The following is a 22,514-nucleotide window of genomic DNA, read 5'->3' on the forward strand; positions in this document are numbered from 1 at the left end:
GTGCTTAGGGGATCTGCAACCTTTCCCTCTCCTGCCATTTCCCTTAGCCCAGTATCTGAGGGGTTATTGGGACCCACCAGGGCTAGCACCTACAAGGCCTAGCTGCTGAAGCACTTACAGTGCTTTTCTCCCAGACACAGTACGCCGTGCACACTACTGGCATTGTAAGGGTTTGCGGAACAGAGTCACCCCAGTAATTACACAAGATTGGAATTCTTTTTGAAGCTCTGCTCTACTTCTGGTTATTTTGGTGTAAATTCTATAGCCTGTGTTCTGCAGGAGGTCAGACTAGATAATCACAATGGTCCCCTTTGACCTTGGAATCTATGAGTTGTGTCACTGAAAACCCAGAGCAGAACATGTCACTAAGAAACACCCACAAAATAAGGGTTAATTTTTTACATTCCAATTTATTTTAGCATTTGGGGGCTGGCTGGGAATCTGTAATAGACAGGGCCAAATTCACCCCCAGGCAAAATTAGTGAGTTAAATGGAGAACTTACATCAAACAGGAAAAAGTTCATAATTCCTGTGTCCCAGATTTGGATTTCATAACTAGCTGCTCCCTAGTGTTCAGGTCAGGCCTCAGCACAATGATGTAGCACTTGGGGATGAAGATGCAGCCCAGTAGCCCAGCGCTGGAGGCCAAGATAGAGAAGATCTCCACAGCCACCATGTATTTCCCCTTGGTGCTCAGGTAAATGGGGATGAAGGAGACCCACACGCTGCAAAACACCAACATGCTGAAGGTGATGAACTTGGCTTCATTGAAAGGAGGCCAAGATAGAGAAGATGTCCACAGCCACCATGTATTTCCCCTTGGTGCTCAGGTAAATGGGGATGAAGGAGACCCACACGCTGCAAAACACCAACATGCTGAAGGTGATGAACTTGGCTTCATTGAAAGTATCAGGCAGTTTCCTGGCTAGGAAAGCAACCATGAAGCTGACAATGGCCAGGAAGCCCATGTAGCCCAGGACACAGTAGAAGGCGGTGTTTGACCCCTCATTACATTGCACTAAGATGTGTCCAACCTCTGATTTCATGTCAAGGTCTGGGAATGGGGGAGCAATTCCCAGCCAGACAGCACAAATCCCAGCTTGGATAAGGGAACAGGAAACAATGATGGAGCCGGCCAGTCTTCTCCCCAGCCATTTCCTCATGCTGACTCCTGGCTTCGTGGCCTTGAAGGCCAAAACCACAGTGATGGGTTTTGCCAACACAGAAGAAACAGAGACAGAGAAGATGACACCAAAAGCTGTTTGTCGGAGAAGGCAGGTCACCCGGCCAGGCTGGCCAATGAATAACAAGCTGTAGCTGAGCTCCCGGTTGTTGGCTCTCACTATCGGAGTTTCCCGGTGCTTAATAAACTTTCCTAGCACTAGCACTGTGAGAAGAGAAAATAAAAAAGCAAAAGAAGCCAAAACAAATCCCAAAGGTTCTTCATAGGAAAGGAAATTCATAAACTTGGGTTTGCATTTATCTTGGTCCCTGTTTGGATACTGATCTTCTGGGCACCTATCACAATGATCCGCATCTGAAAGAAACAAAATGAAACAAAAAACAAAATGTAACTCCACTTAAACCAATGAAATTACACTAGGGATACATTTCACCCAGTCAGCTCTTACAGCAAAGATGAAACACAGGCATTGAAGAAAACTATTTACGTCTGATATTACATACATACATTCAAACTGCAACATGTATACATTCGGGTTGCAATTATCTGATATCAGAAATCCAGTCTGTTTCGACTGCAAGATACCACAGGTTGCACCATGTTGTTTCTGTCTGTTGAGGGGATGAGCAGAACTCCTAAAATCAGGTTTATGTTTTAAATATTCAGGATTATCTATTTGAAATTCCCTTTTAGCAGAGATTCTAAAATATTTGCTTAACATTTGTTGTTTCTATGAACACGCCTGCCAGTAAATTCATATTTGGGGAAACAAATACTGAAGTGGGCTGAACAGAGTCATAGCAAAATTTATTCTCAGGTAGAGCTAGTCAGACATTTTCAATCAAAACCATTTTTTCAGTGGAAAACCTGATTTCTGAAAAATTGAAATATCCCACAGGAAAATGGTAATTTTGACTAAATTTTCAATTTAACATCAATTTTCTCGTTCCAGACTTCATCTCCCATGATGCACCATGGCCATGTGATCCTATGGTGACTGAGTCAGAGGGAACGACTATAGTCCATCATGGGAAATATAGTCCAGCCAGGGTTCCTGGCCCCTGGGATAGAATGGGGATATAAATAATCTAAACTACAGCTCCTATGAGGCACCAGGAGGATGGAGAGTAATATAGATTCAAAGCAAAATGAAACATTTCATTTCACGTCACTTTGACTTTTTTTTTAATTGATATTTTCATTCTGTTTTGATATTTCAAATTTGTTGTCCAAATTTTGGATGAAAACAAATGTCACAATACTGGAATTTTCCACAGGAGAGAAATTCAAATATTTCAATCAGCTCTGGTCACAGCTAATTCTGTGCACAATTCCCCCAGGTCTGCCCTTTTATTAGGGGGTGATAATTCTGTTATGTTCACATCATACACACAGAGAAGTTAGATACCACGCTAAAATACTTTTTCAGGAAGATTGCAATGTCACACAACCTTATTTCTTAAATTCTGGAACTTTAACAACACAAGAACCAAAAACAGGGAGAGACAGAGCAGGCTGCTCCTTAAAGCAGAGAGAAACAACCTACCACCCTTGCTGCAGACCAGCTCCTAGAAGACTGACTCAGGGCACGTCGGATCGGCGGTTAGCAATCGATCTATTGGGGATCGACTTATCGCGTCTAGTGATGACGCGATAAAATCAATCCCCGATGGCTCTGCCGTCGACTCCGGAAATCCACCGCGGCAAGAGGCGGAAGTGGAGTCGACGGTGGCGTGGCAGCGGTCGACTCGCCGCCGTCCTCACAGCCAGGTAAGTCGACCTAAAATACGCAACTTCAGCTACGCTATTCACGTAGCTGAAGTTGCATATCTTAGGTCGACCCCCGCCCCCCGTAGTAGTAGACCTAGCCCCAGATCACACACTTTCTTAACGTTCCCAGAGCCCCCTAGCCTGCAAGAGCAGAACGAGGACTGACTCTCCCATAACACACACAAACTTAAAGCGATAGCTTGAAATTCCAACACAGTCCTCAATACTCTGCAAATTCCTCTGGAGACACCTACCTGTCTGGTTGGAAATGGTCCCTTCTGGGCATGGAGCACAGTTATAGCAACAAAGTGGCTCCCCCTCCCGAACTGTCCTAACATATACAGGACGGCAGCTGTCAGTGCACATGGACCGTGGCACTGTCTGAACAAAAATAATAGGAGTGGGTTAACAACAGTAGGACATTATTGTGGCTTCTTTTGTTCTCTGGAAGGAAGTGTGAAAACCAGGAAAAAATGTGTTTTATTAAAAACCCTATTTCTCATAAAAAAAGAAAAATGTTTTGCCAGAACTTTTTTTTACCAGCTCTAATTCTCAATATACTTCCAACCAATTTGAGTGTCATCAGGGAACTCTGACCCTATATTGAAGATGGAGGCAAGGATCGCCTTATATTCTTGGTGCTTTAAATTCCTCCTGCACAGGGGATGTGTCTCTGTTACAGGCACTCAGTGTTACACAATGGGACTCACCCTGCCTGGCAGGAGAGATCTCCAAGGGCCAGGACTGTAACACTCCCCTGTCACTCTGGAAGCTGCAATGATTCCCCACCTGATTGAACCTGCTGTTCCAAACAATGGCTGCCTCATTAATGGTGAATTCTTGGCCAACAGGAGCCTGCGGGTCCACGTGACCCACTTTGACTCTGATGAAGGAATTGTTGGGAAAAATGATCCAGTTTAAAATGTCGTATCCAGCTGATGATTCACCGTTCTCATCGAAATACACTTCGTCCCCGGCACTGTTGTTAAATCGGACATGTTTCAAAAAAGGATGGAGCCAGATTGAAAGAGAAATTGGCAGGCATTAAAAAATGCAATAAATGGCTGCCAATGTCCTGAATCCATCAAAATGCAACTTACAAACTCCTGCCTTTGGAAGCTTATGTTTTCTGTTTTCTCTGGGAGAGGGTGACTTTGTAAATGAAGCGATTTCTGGAGCTTACAAACTCTGAAAATTGAGAGATTCCACATTTTTGAAAAGGAATCTGTCAGGGTTACCTCCCCACTCTGAACTCTGGGGTACAGATGTGGGGACCTGCGTGAAAGACCCTCTAAGCTTATTTCTACCACCTTAGGTTAAAAACTTTCCCAAAGCACAAATTCTTCCTTATCCTTGGACAGTATTGCTGCCACCACCAAGTGAGTTAGACAAAGATTCAGGAAAAGGACCACTTGGAGTTCCTGTTTCCCCAAAATATCCCCCCAAGCCCCTTCACCCCCTTTCCTGGGGAGGCTTGAGAATAATATACCAACCAAATAGGTAAACAAGGTGAGCACAGACCAGACCCTTGGGTTTTTAGGACACTAAAAAACAATCAGGTTCTTAAAAGCAGAACTTTATTATAAAGGAAAAAGTAAAAGAAGCACCTCTGTAAAAATCTGGATGGAAGATAATTTTACAGGGTAATAAGATTTAAAACACAGAGGATTCCCCTCTAGGCAAAACTTTAAAGTTACAAACCTCCCTCTTAGCATAGGGAAAATTCACAAACTAAAACAAGAGATAATCTAATGCATTTCCTTGCTTCCTTACAATTTTTGTAATCTTAGATGCTCATTTCAGGTAGGGGTTTAGGAGATTTTTTTTCCTGCCCTGGTCCCTCTCTCACCGGGAGAGAACAACAAAGAAAGCACAAACAAAAACCTCCCCCACAGATTTGAAAGGATCTTCTTCACTTATTGGTCCTTTTGTTCAGGTGCCAACCAGGTTATTTGAGCTTCTTAACCCCTTACCGGTAAAGGAGAGATTTTATGCTACCCTTAGCTGTATGTTTATGACAGGATCACTGTGCCTTTTGAGTTCTCCAGTGAACTAAAAATCTCCTTGCTTTTAAGAGTCCAAGTACATTATGGCACCTTAGAGAGTAACAAATTTATTTGGGCATAAGCTTTCATGGACTAGAACCCACTTCATTAGATGCATAAACTCCATGCATCTGATTAAGTGGGTTCTAGCCTATGAAAGCTTGTGCCCAAATAAATTTGTTACTCTCTAAGGTGCCACAAGGACTTCTCGTTGTCTTTGCTGATACAGACTAACACAGCTACCACTCTGAAACCAAGTATATTATGTGGATCTGGTCAGGAAATGCAATTTTTTTTCCCATGGACAATTTAGATTTTTTGTTAAAAATCTCCAAGTTGTAAATTTTTTGGCTGAAAATCACCTAAAACTGAACATATTCCATTCAAAACTGCCAAAAACTGATTTGATTTTTTCCTGGAGTTTTGGTTGACATTTTTCAATTATGGAATTTTTGATTTTCCAACAAAATAAGGGAAATTTTTGACAAAATCTGGCACTTTGCACAAAAAATGTTATTCAGTCAAAAACAACAATTTTAGGCTGAAAAGAATTGCAAATGAAAAATTTTGATTACCCTATTATTATGTATGTAGGGCCAGATTTTTTAAAGTATTTGGGCGCCTAGTGGGATTTTTAAAATCATTTAGGTGCCTCACATGGAGTGGCACATCAGTGCTGGTAAAAGGCACCTACTTACTTTTGAAAAATCCTGTAGGCACCTAAATACCCATAAAAATCTAGCCCTAAGAACCGAATTGAGAAGCAATGCACAGAGAACATTCAGAATGATTTCTTAAAAGTTTGGTAAGCTCCCGGCACACAGTGAGCACTTCTCAAATAAATCATCATAAATATTTGCTTAAAAATATAAGTTATTCAGCCGCATTCAACTCCAACTTATAATAGTTTCTCCCCAGTGTTTGTGATAAAATTATTAATTATCATTATTATTATACATGTGAGAAAGTCCTACTGAAAATTTTGACACACATTAAATAGAAAATCTTGGTGCAATGTTAATTCTGAAGCTCTTATTGGTGCTTCCGTAAGTAGAGACATTACCTCCCATGGCTGGATGTTCTGAAGCTCCAGCAGATGTCCTTTCCCCGTGGCTTCCTTTTTGGATTTGGATGAGTATAGGGCATGTAGAGCATGTGCCACAGCATAGACACCATTGTAGATACTGTAGCTCTGGCCTGACATTTTCATTTCAAAATCAGAACCCAGCAGGCTTTCCAGTTCCTCCTTCCCTGAGCAATTTCTCCCACCCTTTATTGTCAAGCTACTATATAGAGCCGAACAATTAAATACAGTGTGCCAAAAACGCTGAATAAAAATATCTCCTTGGGGTTAGTAAGGGTTGAGGGTCCGGAGGAAATCTCGGAATCCTGGCACATCCTCTGTATCCAAACCTTCCCTATAGGTGTCAGTGCTGTTTGATAGCTTGCATATAAAAACAATTTTAAACCTAATAGGGAGTCTGTGTCACCGTAGACAACAATCACCTCAGCCTTTGTCTGGGTGATACTGGAATATAGCTTAAAATGTTGCTCCCTAAATGCATAGTCCATCAAAGAGGAAGGCACATGAGGGGCCCGTTCGGTGAAGGCAAAACAGATGCTGTTCCTAATAAGCATTGGCTTCAAAGTCTGCACAAACTTTTCTCTACTATCATCATCCGAGGTGATGAGGCCAATCCAGGTCCATTTGAAATGCTGCATTAACCGAACCAGTCCCAGCGACTGAGGTATCTCATTTGGGACCATCTGGTAGACAGAAGGGAACTGGAATTTATATCACAGCATGGCATGGAATCAGCCATAGCTGATCTAAAAGAGAAAATATGTTGATTTGTAGATTTGGGCAAAATCTAGAGTTGTTAGAAAATGTTTTCTTCTCTCAGTAGAAAAATTTTATGCAAATGACAGTTTTTTTTCTTGACTATCTAAAACTCAACATTTTTAGTAACCAAAACCTGAAAATTTCAGCCAAAAACAAACAATTCAGCCAGAAAACCCATATATTTTGTTTCCGGGTTTCTGTGTTCCTAATGAAAACTTGAATATTTTCAAGGAAAGTAGACACTTTCTTTGAAAGTTTTCTTTTAACTCAACCCCGGTTTTCTGTACAAAACCACCAAACTAAGCAAACAAACAAACATTTCAACAGAAAATTTCCAGCTAGCTCTTCTGAAAATTTCAAATTTCCCATGAATAAAGAACAAATCTGAATTTGCTTCATGTCTGCCTGAGCTTCTTCTGCATTGGCTTCCCATGAATATTCTAGGAAAGGAGATCACTGGCTGCAATGTTCCCCAAAACAATAAATTGGGGCACATTCAGAAAAGGTGACTTTTTAACCTGTAACTGTGAGTGTTTGCACCAGAAACTTGTTTCTCAGAGTAACACTCATGCAATCACTGAACCTATGGGTCCAAAACCAAGTAATGCATCTCAAATTTTAATACTGTAGCCCATAGAGCTAACTTAAAGGTATTTTATGTAGCATTAATCCAAGAAACCTACAGGCCTATATCCTGTAAGGCATTAGTTTAAGTAGTCAACATAAGGCTTTGAAGCCTATGAGCTTTAACACAAGTATGTTGCCCAACAGTTACCCTGAGATATTGGGAGAATCGTGATTATTATGTTTAAGGGATTTTTGTGTAAAATGATACCAGGTAACCAAAGGAATATGAACTGATATCAGATTTTGGATATTTTACTATAGGAACATCTGCAGATTGACAACAACAATCTTGCCTTGGCAACAAATTGACATATATGATGATAAGTTGAGATATTAACATACTAACATATAGTCCGACATTATTAGGCTGAGGAAGACAGTTATGGATAAAGGAGGCTGGGCATTTATATGAATATCCATGGTAGTCACCAGGCCCTCTAATAGCCAAACCGCCATGTGAGCCTTGAGATCTTGACCATGGGACTGTAGCGGGGCAGTTACCCTGCTCCTAGGGGAAAAGGTAGGTTGAGTGGGGAAGTGGCCACAGCTGTGGCCACACCCAATCAGGCCACAGCTGTCCCTGATATAAGGGCTAAGGGAGGAGCTGGGTCAGTCTCACTCCAGCCTTGGAGTGGGAAGGGCCTAGCTGCCTGGAAGCACAGGGTACCTGAAGCATAGCCATGCTGGGGGAAGGGCAAGAGGATCTGGAGAGCTCCAGCCTGGAAACTCCCCAGGCAGAGGCCCTGTTAAAGGCCTAAGGAGGTACTGGGGCTGCAGACGTACAGCCTGGGGATAGGCAGAGGCAGTTGGTCCAACCCCCTTGCCAATGATGAGTGGCCATTACAGGCTCCAGTTTGCCCCAGAGAAAGGGGGCTAGATGATGACTGGCAGTAGCCACTGAGGCAAATTGGGCATAGGGGAGGGTTCCCCTGGGAGGGGAGACCCAGAGTGTGGGGGCACTACTCAGCACCCCAAGGGAAGGGGCACTGGGGTCCAGAAGGAACATGGGGCCTGCAGCAGGCGAGACACCGGCTAGCAGGGGGCGCTCTGAGGCTGAGGACCTAATTCCCGAGGCAACCAGCATGAGGCGCCATGATGGTGAGTGCTCCATCTGCTACGGGGACTTGCTTGGCATAAGAGAGGCAGGGTAGAACCCTTGGGGAACACCAGCTGTCTTCCACCACTAGGTCTGCATGAGAAAGGAGTGAGTATGTGTAAGGTAATGTGCAGGACACCATATTAATTCCCCATTATGGCTACCTTCTCGTTTGGTTTGGAATATTTTGGTTTTCACTAATTATGCTAATAAAAGTACTTAAAGCTTTGCTTTGCCTTCAGCATGAGTGTTGTCGTTGTGCAGGGGTTCCCAGCCAGACACTGAACTTAATTATGTAGTGACTGATTCTGGGACTGGAACCTATTAAACCTCAGAAATTTAATCAGTGACTAATTGGAAATTCTCAATAGTCATAGAATCATAGAATATCAGGGTTGGAAAGGACCTCAGGAGGTCATCTAGTCCAACCCCCTGCTCAAAGCAGGACCAATCCCCAACTAAATCATCCCAGCCAGGGCCTTAAAAACCTCTAAGGAAGGAGATTCCACCACCTCCCTAGGTAACCCATTCCAGTGCTTCACCACCCTCCTAGTGAAAAAGTTTTTCCTAATATCCAACCTAAACCTCCCCCACTGCAACTTGAGACCATTACTCAAATCCTCCCCCCCCTTCTTCTCTGCTGCATACTAAACAATCCCAGTTCTCTCAGCCTCTCCTCATAAGTCATGTGCTCCAGACCCCTAATCATTTTTGTTGCCCTCTGCTGGACTCTTTCCAATCTTTCCACAATACCATCAATACCATCAGTAACTACTCAGCAAACCAGGCAACAATACTGAGTAACTACCCACATTCTGATAACAACCTTAAGTCTGACCCACAAGATTTCACTTATGATTTTTTTCAACATCAGGGCCAGTTTCACCCTTGGCTAGAGATGCAGCCACATAAGGAAAGCTGTAGCAATGGGACCTGATGTGAGTCCTACAGCTGCCTTGAAAAGGGACAGAGGGTCCTGTGGCACCTTTAAGACTAACAGAAGTATTGGGAGCATAAGCTTTCGTGGGTAAGAACCTCACTTCTTCAGATGCAAGTAATGGAAATCTCCAGAGGCAGGTATAAATCAGTGTGGAGATAACGAGGTTAGTTCAATCAGGGAGGGTGAGGTGCTCTGCTAGCAGTAGAGGTGTGAACACCAAGGGAGGAGAAACTGCTTCTGTAGTTGGATAGCCATTCACAGTCTTTGTTTAATCCTGATCTGATGGTGTCAAATTTGCAAATGAACTGGAGCTCAGCAGTTTCTCTTTGGAGTCTGGTCCTGAAGTTTTTTTGCTGTAAGATGGCTACCTTAACATCTGCTATTGTGTGGCCAGGGAGGTTAAAGTGTTCTCCTACAGGTTTTTGTATATTGCCATTCCTGATATCTGACTTGTGTCCATTTATCCTCTTGCGTAGTGACTGTCCAGTTTGGCCAATGTACATAGCAGAGGGGCATTGCTGGCACATGATGGCATATATAACATTGGTGGACGTGCAGGTGAATGAGCCGGTGATGTTGTAGCTGATCTGGTTAGGTCCTGTGATAGTGCTGCTGGTGTAGATATGTGGGCAGAGTTGGCATCGAGGTTTGTTGCATGGGTTGGTTCCTGAGTTAGAGTTGTTATGGTGCGGTGCGTGGTTGCTGGTGAGAATATGCATCTGCTCCAACCCCTCAGACAGAGACCAACACCTACAAGATCTTCACCAAGCATTCTCAAAACTACGATACCCACACAAGGAAATAAAGGAACAAATCAACAGAGCCAGACGTGTACCCAGAAGCCTCCTGCTACAAGACAGGCCCAAAAAAGAAACCAACAGAACTCCACTGGCCATCACCTACAGCCCTCAGCTTAAACCTCTCCAACGCATCATCAGTGATCTACAACCCATCCTGGACAATGACCCCTCACTTTCACAGACCTTGGGAGGCAGGCCTGTCCTCGCCCACAGACAACCTGCCAACCTTAAGCATATTCTCACCAGCAACCACGCACCGCACCATAACAACTCTAACTCAGGAACCAACCCATGCAACAAACCTCGATGCCAACTCTGCCCACATATCTACACCAGCAGCACTATCACAGGACCTAACCAGATCAGCTACAACATCACCGGCTCATTCACCTGCACGTCCACCAATGTTATATATGCCATCATGTGCCAGCAATGCCCCTCTGCTATGTACATTGGCCAAACTGGACAGTCACTACGCAAGAGGATAAATGGACACAAGTCAGATATCAGGAATGGCAATATACAAAAACCTGTAGGAGAACACTTTAACCTCCCTGGCCACACAATAGCAGATGTTAAGGTAGCCATCTTACAGCAAAAAAACTTCAGGACCAGACTCCAAAGAGAAACTGCTGAGCTCCAGTTCATTTGCAAATTTGACACCATCAGATCAGGATTAAACAAAGACTGTGAATGGCTATCCAACTACAGAAGCAGTTTCTCCTCCCTTGGTGTTCACACCTCTACTGCTAGCAGAGCACCTCACCCTCCCTGATTGAACTAACCTCGTTATCTCCACACTGATTTATACCTGCCTCTGGAGATTTCCATTACTTGCATCTGAAGAAGTGAGGTTCTTACCCACGAAAGCTTATGCTCCCAATACTTCTGTTAGTCTTAAAGGTGCCACAGGACCCTCTGTTGCTTTTTACAGATTCAGACTAACACGGCTACCCCTCTGATACTTGACACCATGCAAGGCACTGCATTTAGCCGTATGGAATGGAAATCTATCAACCTCATGAAGAAACTTGCACAAATACAGACAGATATCATCTTCCTTTCCAAATGCAAACGGATGGACATCATACCAAATGGACTGAAGGTGAAAAATCCATTGCTATCTACATACTGCACAGACCACAGTGAGAGATTATGCCATACACTATCAAAGAAACTGAGGAACTACCTGATCAGCATCCTATACAGCAAACAGATAAACATCAAGAAAGAGCTCTCCAACCTGGAGACTTTCATAAATAACCAACCCTCCACACAAATGGACTTTACTAAAATAAGACAGGAGATCTACATTACACACTTCACCTCTCTACAAAGGAAAAAGGACCGTAAGCTGTCTAAAATCCTACCTGGCACATGGGGCCACAACAGGGGTACCCCTAACTCACCCAGCAATATCGTCAATTTATCCAGCTACACACTCAACCCAGCAGAGGAGTCTGTCCTATCTCGGGGACTCTCTTTTTGCCCCAGCACCCCCACGAACATGATACAGTTCTGCGGTGATCTGGAAGCCTACTTTCGCCGCCTCCGACTCAGAGAATACTTTCAAGATAACACTGAACAGCGCACTGATACACAGATACCCTCCCACCAACAACACAGGAAGAAGAACTCCACATGGACTCCTCCTGAGGGTCGAAATGACAGTCTGGACCTATACATAGAATGCTTCCGCCGACGTGCACAGGCAGAAATTGTGGAAAAACAACATCGCTTGCCTCATAACCTAAGTCGTGCAGAACGCAATGCCATCCACAGCCTCAGAAACCACCCTGACATTATCATCAAAGAGGCTGATAAAGGAGGTGCTGTTGTCATCATGAACAGGTCTGACTACCAGAAGGAGGCTGCCAGACAACTCTCCAATACCAAATTCTACAGGCCACTTTCCTCAGATCCCACTGAGGAATACACTAAGAAACTGCACCATCTACTCAGGACACTCCCTACACTAACACAGGAACAAATCAACATACCCTTAGAGCCCCGACCGGGGTTATTCTATCTACTACCCAAGATCCACAAACCTGGAAATCCTGGACGCCCCATCATCTCGGGCATTGGCACTCTCACTGAAGGACTGTCTGGATATGTGGACTCCCTACTCAGACCCTACGCCACCAGCACTCCCAGCTATCTCCGTGACACCACAGATTTCCTGAGAAAACTACAATGCATTGGTGACCTCCCAGAAAACACCATCCTAGCCACCATGGATGTAGAGGCTCTCTACACAAACATCCCACACACAGATGGAATACAAGCTGTCAGGAACAGTATCCCTGATGATGACACAGCACAACTCATTGCCGAGCTCTGTGACTTTATCCTCACGCACAATTATTTCAAATTTGGTGACAATATATACCTCCAGACCAGTGGCACCGCTATGGGCACCCGCATGGCCCCACAATATGCCAACATCTTTATGGCTGACCTGGAACAACGCTTCCTCAGCTCTCGTCCACTCACGCCCCTTCTCTACCTACGCTACATTGATGACATCTTCATCATCTGGACCCATGGGAAGGAGACCCTGGAAGAATTCCACCATGATTTCAACAGCTTCCACCCCACCATCAACCTCAGCCTGGACCAATCTACACGGGAGGTCCACTTCCTGGACACCACAGTACAAATAAGCAATGGCCACGTTAACACCACCCTATACCGAAAACCCACCGACCGCTATGCCTACCTTCATGCCTCCAGCTTCCACCCCGGACACACCACACGATCCATCGTTTACAGCCAAGCACTGAGGTACAACCGCATCTGCTCCAACCCCTCAGACAGAGACCAACACCTACAAGATCTTCACCAAGCATTCTCAAAACTACGATACCCACACAAGGAAATAAAGGAACAAATCAACAGAGCCAGACGTGTACCCAGAAGCCTCCTGCTACAAGACAGGCCCAAAAAAGAAACCAACAGAACTCCACTGGCCATCACCTACAGCCCTCAGCTTAAACCTCTCCAACGCATCATCAGTGATCTACAACCCATCCTGGACAATGACCCCTCACTTTCACAGACCTTGGGAGGCAGGCCTGTCCTCGCCCACAGACAACCTGCCAACCTTAAGCATATTCTCACCAGCAACCACGCACCGCACCATAACAACTCTAACTCAGGAACCAACCCATGCAACAAACCTCGATGCCAACTCTGCCCACATATCTACACCAGCAGCACTATCACAGGACCTAACCAGATCAGCTACAACATCACCGGCTCATTCACCTGCACGTCCACCAATGTTATATATGCCATCATGTGCCAGCAATGCCCCTCTGCTATGTACATTGGCCAAACTGGACAGTCACTACGCAAGAGGATAAATGGACACAAGTCAGATATCAGGAATGGCAATATACAAAAACCTGTAGGAGAACACTTTAACCTCCCTGGCCACACAATAGCAGATGTTAAGGTAGCCATCTTACAGCAAAAAAACTTCAGGACCAGACTCCAAAGAGAAACTGCTGAGCTCCAGTTCATTTGCAAATTTGACACCATCAGATCAGGATTAAACAAAGACTGTGAATGGCTATCCAACTACAGAAGCAGTTTCTCCTCCCTTGGTGTTCACACCTCTACTGCTAGCAGAGCACCTCACCCTCCCTGATTGAACTAACCTCGTTATCTCCACACTGATTTATACCTGCCTCTGGAGATTTCCATTACTTGCATCTGAAGAAGTGAGGTTCTTACCCACGAAAGCTTATGCTCCCAATACTTCTGTTAGTCTTAAAGGTGCCACAGGACCCTCTGTTGCTTTTTACAGATTCAGACTAACACGGCTACCCCTCTGATACTTGACACCATGCAAGGCACTGCATTTAGCCGTATGGAATGGAAATCTATCAACCTCATGAAGAAACTTGCACAAATACAGACAGATATCATCTTCCTTTCCAAATGCAAACGGATGGACATCATACCAAATGGACTGAAGGTGAAAAATCCATTGCTATCTACATACTGCACAGACCACAGTGAGAGATTATGCCATACACTATCAAAGAAACTGAGGAACCACCTGATCAGCATCCTATACAGCAAACAGATAAACATCAAGAAAGAGCTCTCCAACCTGGAGACTTTCATAAATAACCAACCCTCCACACAAATGGACTTTACTAAAATAAGACAGGAGATCTACATTACACACTTCACCTCTCTACAAAGGAAAAAGGACCGTAAGCTGTCTAAAATCCTACCTGGCACATGGGGCCACAACAGGGGTACCCCTAACTCACCCAGCAATATCGTCAATTTATCCAGCTACACACTCAACCCAGCAGAGGAGTCTGTCCTATCTCGGGGACTCTCTTTTTGCCCCAGCACCCCCACGAACATGATACAGTTCTGCGGTGATCTGGAAGCCTACTTTCGCCGCCTCCGACTCAGAGAATACTTTCAAGATAACACTGAACAGCGCACTGATACACAGATACCCTCCCACCAACAACACAGGAAGAAGAACTCCACATGGACTCCTCCTGAGGGTCGAAATGACAGTCTGGACCTATACATAGAATGCTTCCGCCGACGTGCACAGGCAGAAATTGTGGAAAAACAACATCGCTTGCCTCATAACCTAAGTCGTGCAGAACGCAATGCCATCCACAGCCTCAGAAACCACCCTGACATTATCATCAAAGAGGCTGATAAAGGAGGTGCTGTTGTCATCATGAACAGGTCTGACTACCAGAAGGAGGCTGCCAGACAACTCTCCAATACCAAATTCTACAGGCCACTTTCCTCAGATCCCACTGAGGAATACACTAAGAAACTGCACCATCTACTCAGGACACTCCCTACACTAACACAGGAACAAATCAACATACCCTTAGAGCCCCGACCGGGGTTATTCTATCTACTACCCAAGATCCACAAACCTGGAAATCCTGGACGCCCCATCATCTCGGGCATTGGCACTCTCACTGAAGGACTGTCTGGATATGTGGACTCCCTACTCAGACCCTACGCCACCAGCACTCCCAGCTATCTCCGTGACACCACAGATTTCCTGAGAAAACTACAATGCATTGGTGACCTCCCAGAAAACACCATCCTAGCCACCATGGATGTAGAGGCTCTCTACACAAACATCCCACACACAGATGGAATACAAGCTGTCAGGAACAGTATCCCTGATGATGACACAGCACAACTCATTGCCGAGCTCTGTGACTTTATCCTCACGCACAATTATTTCAAATTTGGTGACAATATATACCTCCAGACCAGTGGCACCGCTATGGGCACCCGCATGGCCCCACAATATGCCAACATCTTTATGGCTGACCTGGAACAACGCTTCCTCAGCTCTCGTCCACTCACGCCCCTTCTCTACCTACGCTACATTGATGACATCTTCATCATCTGGACCCATGGGAAGGAGACCCTGGAAGAATTCCACCATGATTTCAACAGCTTCCACCCCACCATCAACCTCAGCCTGGACCAATCTACACGGGAGGTCCACTTCCTGGACACCACAGTACAAATAAGCAATGGCCACGTTAACACCACCCTATACCGAAAACCCACCGACCGCTATGCCTACCTTCATGCCTCCAGCTTCCACCCCGGACACACCACACGATCCATCGTTTACAGCCAAGCACTGAGGTACAACCGCATCTGCTCCAACCCCTCAGACAGAGACCAACACCTACAAGATCTTCACCAAGCATTCTCAAAACTACGATACCCACACAAGGAAATAAAGGAACAAATCAACAGAGCCAGACGTGTACCCAGAAGCCTCCTGCTACAAGACAGGCCCAAAAAAGAAACCAACAGAACTCCACTGGCCATCACCTACAGCCCTCAGCTTAAACCTCTCCAACGCATCATCAGTGATCTACAACCCATCCTGGACAATGACCCCTCACTTTCACAGACCTTGGGAGGCAGGCCTGTCCTCGCCCACAGACAACCTGCCAACCTTAAGCATATTCTCACCAGCAACCACGCACCGCACCATAACAACTCTAACTCAGGAACCAACCCATGCAACAAACCTCGATGCCAACTCTGCCCACATATCTACACCAGCAGCACTATCACAGGACCTAACCAGATCAGCTACAACATCACCGGCTCATTCACCTGCACGTCCACCAATGTTATATATGCCATCATGTGCCAGCAATGCCCCTCTGCTATGTACATTGGCCAAACTGGACAGTCACTACGCAAGAGGATAAATGGACACAAGTCAGATATCAGGAATGGCAATATACAAAAACCTGTAGGAGAACACTTTAACCTCCCTGGCCACACAATAGCAGATGTTAAGGTAGCCATCTTACAGCAAAAAAACTTCAGGACCAGACTCCAAAGAGAAACTGCTGAGCTCCAGTTCATTTGCAAATTTGACACCATCAGATCAGGATTAAACAAAGACTGTGAATGGCTATCCAACTACAGAAGCAGTTTCTCCTCCCTTGGTGTTCACACCTCTACTGCTAGCAGAGCACCTCACCCTCCCTGATTGAACTAACCTCGTTATCTCCACACTGATTTATACCTGCCTCTGGAGATTTCCATTACTTGCATCTGAAGAAGTGAGGTTCTTACCCACGAAAGCTTATGCTCCCAATACTTCTGTTAGTCTTAAAGGTGCCACAGGACCCTCTGTTGCTTTTTACAGATTCAGACTAACACGGCTACCCCTCTGATACTTGAAAAGGGAGTTCACAGAAGCTAAATAGCAAGCGGGACGTTATGGAGAATGTGAGATTTTTTTTAATACTTTCATGAACAATATGCATGAGTCAGTTTACCCATCCACACTATATTGCTGCCCACTCGGGGTTAATTTCTCCCCTGACTGAGGCACTTGGGGATGTGATATATGTCCTTCTGGTTGTAATCAGCACAGATGAATGGAGTACCCTTGAGAGACAGCAGAAGACCGAATGACCAAACATTAATTTTAAATCACTGAAAGCCAAAGCATTCTGAGTATAGGGACACATCATGGCTGGATCTGGAGACAAATGAACGGGATGTGAAGAGATTGGTTGTTAAGTTTTGCTGCTGCCCAGGGCAGGGGGTCACAGGATCAGAGAGAGCCAGATATTAAGATGGACTCCAGTAAAGTATGAAAAGTTGGGGCAATTGCTTCTGCCAATATAAATTCAGGCAAGCTTGGTTTTTCCATGCTGATTTAAGGACTCTCAAAGGCTATGTTCCAGTGGACTAATAAATGCTGGCTTTTTATGAAAAGGCTGTCCTGGGTCACTGCACATAGTACTGTTTGCATTGCTTCCTGAAGGGGTAGATGTCTCTAACAGGAGTCCGAACTCATTTGGACTCACTGGAAAGCCACAGAGAGAAACAGGGTCCTGGAGCCCGGAGGTCCAGCCTTGGAGTTGTAGAACTGTGGGGCTTACCTTTGCGCAAAGCTATGCCTAGGGCTTGTGTAGAATCTGGGGCTCTGAACTCCCTGTAAATCCATGACAGATGTGTCTTCCTGTTCCCCATCTCTGTCCCTGATGCCATTCCTCTGAGGTTAATAAAGTTACACCAATGGGGACTTTGCCCCTGTCTCACTGAGCTGTGAAACCCTTCTATACCTCCCCCACTCCTTACCTGTGGGATATTGTAGATGCCTAAGATGGTTGCCATGTGGATGGACATTTCAGACCCAAGCCCCCTGATGACAGCTGACAACTTGTCCTGGGTGTCGCAGCTGTAATTCGGGATCATTAGGTACCTGGTGGAGAGCAGGGTAAAAGAGCTCTCATAGGTCTTCCTGGGACTGAAAAAGCTCTCGTAGCTGCGGAACCCCAGCGTGATGTTGGGTAACAGCTCGGGATCCTGGTTGATCTTATTAACGGCAAACACCAAGGCCAAGACATGCTGGTAGTTCTTAGGCACCAGCCTGCAATGAGATTTAAATGGTGCAGAACGTGCCTGCTAGGTGACAGGAATGATACAGGACTTTACACTCCAGCTGTTTCTTAGCAAGGACAGCTATTTCCAGTCTCAGGTCTGAGTCATACTTGTGCCCAGTGCACTGCCACAATGTTAGAACATAAGAACGGCCAGATTGGGTTAGACAAATGGTCCATCTAGCCCAGTATCCTGTCTGCCAACAGTGGCCAATGCCAGGTTCCTCAGAGGGAATGGACAGAACAGGTAATCATCAAGTGATCCACCCCCTGTCACCCATTTCCAGCTTCTGGGAAACGTTGCCAACATTTGAGGTGTTATTGTGAGCCCTACAATATTGAGAATTTTCCTTAAAAGTCCCAGCTGCAGAAATCATGTGATTAAGTGATATGCACAGGTTTCTTTCTTTCTTTCTTTCAGTCTTTCTTTCAGTCTTTCTTTCATGAATTAAAGGCTAGATTTTTAAAGGCGTTTAGATGCCTACTGGGATTTTCAAAAGCACCCAGGCAACCAAATCCCATCGATGGAGATGGGAGCCTAGATGCTTTTCAAAATCCCATGAGACACCTAAACACCTTTAAAAATTTGGCCCAAAGTGTGTAGCCCTCATCGATGCAGAGAAAAGGTTTAAAACCCGACCCAAGTGGCTCAGAAACCAGAGGACAAATAAAATGGCTTGCCAATTTTTATTTAATCTAATGATTTTTCAGCAAATTTCAGGATTTTTTTAAGCATGACTCATGGTATTTGAAGGTGTGGGGTTGGCAGTAATTTTCCCATTCCCTTAAGGGGAACATTGCATGGATGAATACAGCAGGGCTGCCCGGGGTGGGGGGGGGGGGGGGCAAGTGGGGCAATTTGCCCCAGGCCCCGGGCTCTGCAGGGGCCCCCACGAGAATGGCTGAGGCCCCAGCCCCGGCCCGACCCCACCTCCACCCCTCTCCCGGAGCCTCAGCGCGCCGCATCCAGGAGCGGCCCTGGACAGAGCTAAAGCGGCTGGCTCTGGCGGGGCCTGAGCTCCTCCCCGCTCAGAGCCGCATGGTAAGGGGGTGGGGCTGCGAGCTCCAGCGGGGCCGGAGAGCCCTCTGCTCGGCCCGGAACTTGCAGCCCCGCCCCCTTACCACGTGGCTCTGAGTGGGGAGGAGCTCAGGCCACACCGGAGCCACGCTGCAGCGCTGTCCAGGGACGCTCCTGGACATGGCACGCTGAGGCTCCAGGTGAGGTGGGAGCCAGGGGTAAGGGGCCGTGGCCGGGGGAGTTGGATAAGGGGCAGGGAGTCCCGGGGACAGTCAGGGGGCAGGGAGGGGGCAGAGGTTGGGGGGGCAGTCAGGGGACAGGGAACGGGGGGGTTGGATCGTGGGAGTTCCGAGGGCCTGTCAGGACTTGGCGGGGGGGGGGGTGCATAGGGGTTGGGGCAGTCAGGGGACAGGGAGCAGGGCGGGTTGGTGGGGGTGGGGTCCCGGGGTGGTGGTTGGGGGGGGTCTCTGGGGAACGGTGAGGGGACAAGGAGCAGGATGGGTCAGGGATTCTGAGGGAGGCAGTCGGGGGCAGGAAGTGGGGGGGGTCAGATAGGGGGCAGGGCCAGGCTGTTTGGGAGGCACAGCCTTCCCTACCCTAAAGCTCATTCAGCAGTTTGAGGCTTGCAGAAGAGCCAAGCTGTTAGCTTTTGCCTTAGGGCTGCCGTCCCTTTCAGTTCTCAAATGCCAAATTATAGTCTACATTTAATTTCAGTGCCATAGGGAGATTCATGTCAGGGGAGGGTAGCTTCATTTAAAATTAGCCACTGGGGGAGGGATCACATGAGAAGAGCAATATCCTACACCACCTACCTTCTTCCCAACCCTACCAAGGGAGACCCCACCCCTGCATTCCCCGAGGCTTCAGAGGGGTTAATTCATTGGTTCTCAAACTTTTGTACTGGTGACCCCTTTCACATAGCAAACCTCTGAGTGCGACCCCCCCATAAATTAAAAACACTTTTTTATATATTTAACACTATTATAAATGCTGGAGGCAAAGCGGGGTTTGAGGAGGAGGCTGACAGCTCGCGATCTCCAGTAATAACCTCGTGACCCCCTGAGGGGTCCTGACCCCCAGTTTGAGAACCCCTGGGTTAATTTAATTTTAGCACCCTGTGTCCATTCACATGCATGTGCTATTTTGAGCATTTCGGTTTTCACAACATAGGCTCATCCCAGATTCTGGAACAAGCTCAAATGCTCAGTTCATGGAGTATGTACATAAGCTATACTAAAGACAAACCCACAGTAACCATCTCGTTTGTGAGGGATCCTATGGAGCCAGTCTCTAGGAAACAGATAAATGCATGGAGGTTAAGTCCATTAATGGCTATTAGCCAGGATGGGTAAGGAATGGTGTCCCTATCCTCCGTTTGTCAGAGGGAGGTGATGGATGGCAGGAGAGCGATCACTTGATCATTACCTGTTAGGTTCACTCCCTCTGGGGCACTTGGCATTGGCCACTGTCGGTAGACAGGATACTGGGCTGGATGGACCTTTGGTCTGACCCAGTCTGGACATTCTTACGTTCTTATGTTCTAACCTAAATGAACCCAAAGTTATGGAGACAGATATGAGTCAAGGAAGCCAGCAGCGTATCAGAAACCTGGACAAATCTCTGACTGGATGGGCTCAGGCGTTTGGTCACAAGCTGAGGTGGTTCAAAAGTTTTGGATTTTTGTTTAAGCAGAATTTTTTTTATTGTTTCTTTAAACAATCAAACACAGCAAGCAGCAAATATTTGACCATACACTTGTGAAACCCCAAACCATGTTCAGGTTTTGGCAGACTAATTTCAGCTTTTCAATTAAAAAAAAAAACATCAAATTTTGAAGGAAAGCAGACATTGTCCGTGATTTTTTCTGCTTTTTAAAAACCCCTAGGTTTTGATTCAAAAAAAGTTTTGACGGAAAATATTTGTCCAACCCTTTTAATGAGCTTTAGTGCCTTTTAGCACTAGCTGATGCTGAGAACCAGTGATACCTTGTAAAGAAGTTTTCTCAAAACTGGGTTTGTGCCAAGATGCGGAAGGTTTATTTTTCCCAGGGCTGCCCGTGGGGGGGGGGGGGGAGCAAGTGGGGCTATTTGCCCCAGGCCCGACAGGGGCCGCCACGAGAATATAGTATTGTATAGTATTGCAAAAAAAATTATGGAAGGGGCCCCTGAAATTGCTTTGTCCCAGGCCCCCTGAATCCTCTGGGCGGCCCTGGAATAGAGCCACGGCACCAACAATTCACCAATACAATATCATATCCAGACTGATCCTGGGAATCATAGAATCATAGAATCATAGAATATCAGGGTTGGAAGGGACCTCAAGAGGTCATCTAGTCCAACCCCCTGCTCAAAGCAGGACCAAGCAGGGAGCATTGCTCTGACCTCAGCAGGAGCAGGAGCATGACTATTCTTCCCATAAAGGGAGTATCTTTTCTTACAAGTTATTTGGGTTTGTCCCCTTCTGGGGCATTGGCACCCTGACCTTGTCTGCCTACAGAAAACCCACTCAGGCCTGGGTACATATACGATTTAGTCCTCCAGTGGCTTAGAAGGATTGGAAAAAGACACTAACCAATCAGGAGCCAGCAGGTATGCTGGAACCTTTGCTTGCTTCATGCAGGGGAGGAGCTGGGCCAGTAGAGGAGCTCCAGAGGCCTAACCCAAACACTGTGCCAAGCTGTTGCTTTCTGGGTTTGCTTACAAATTTAAAGGCGCACTCAGCTCAGTTTTGAATATAACTATTAAAGGACTAACACCGATCGCACTGCCTAAATCGTCTTGCTCTGTGAGGCTGCCACAAGGTTTTTAGCAGGCTCACTACCATCTCCCACCTAGACCGATCCCTCCCCAGTCACACTGCAAAGGTATTTTCAGGGAGGCTTCATCACAGAGCTAGCTTTCAGAGCTGATCTAGAACTACCTGGCATTTCATAGACTCATCGATGCTAAGGCCAGGAGGGATCATTGTGATCAGGCAGTCTGATCTCCTGCATAGCACAGAAATTCACCCAGTGATTCCCGCATCAAGCCCATTTCTTTGGGTTGAGATAGAGCACAGCTTTTAGAAAGATGCAGCCAATCTTTATTTAAAGCTGGAGAATCAGCTGCATCCCTTGGCAAATTGTTCCAATGGTGAATTACCCTCACTGTAAAATATACGCTCCTTATCTCTAGTTTGAATTTGTCTATAGTTTCCGGCCACTGGATTTTGTTACACCTTTTTCTTGTGAATTAAAGAGCCCAATACTATCAG

General features: G+C 46.0%; 1 protein-coding gene across 1 annotated transcript in view; it reads right to left on the reverse strand.

The window, feature by feature from the left end:
* Positions 1 to 520: 520 nt before the first annotated feature.
* The window catches only part of LOC135886168 (vomeronasal type-2 receptor 26-like), a 42,383-nt gene continuing 20,389 nt past the window's right edge, over positions 521 to 22,514 (reverse strand). Inside the window, exons 2-6 of the mRNA XM_065414025.1 lie at positions 17,938 to 18,234; positions 3,743 to 3,965; positions 3,208 to 3,334; positions 810 to 1,537; positions 521 to 676 (exon numbers count right to left, since the gene is read on the reverse strand). Of these exons, the coding sequence (XP_065270097.1) occupies positions 521 to 676; positions 810 to 1,537; positions 3,208 to 3,334; positions 3,743 to 3,965; positions 17,938 to 18,234 (1,531 nt within the window). The remainder of the gene's footprint in view (positions 677 to 809; positions 1,538 to 3,207; positions 3,335 to 3,742; positions 3,966 to 17,937; positions 18,235 to 22,514) is intronic.

The sequence above is a fragment of the Emys orbicularis genome, chromosome 12, assembly GCF_028017835.1.
Source record: "Emys orbicularis isolate rEmyOrb1 chromosome 12, rEmyOrb1.hap1, whole genome shotgun sequence".
In the NCBI taxonomy this organism is placed as follows: Eukaryota; Metazoa; Chordata; order Testudines; family Emydidae; genus Emys; species Emys orbicularis.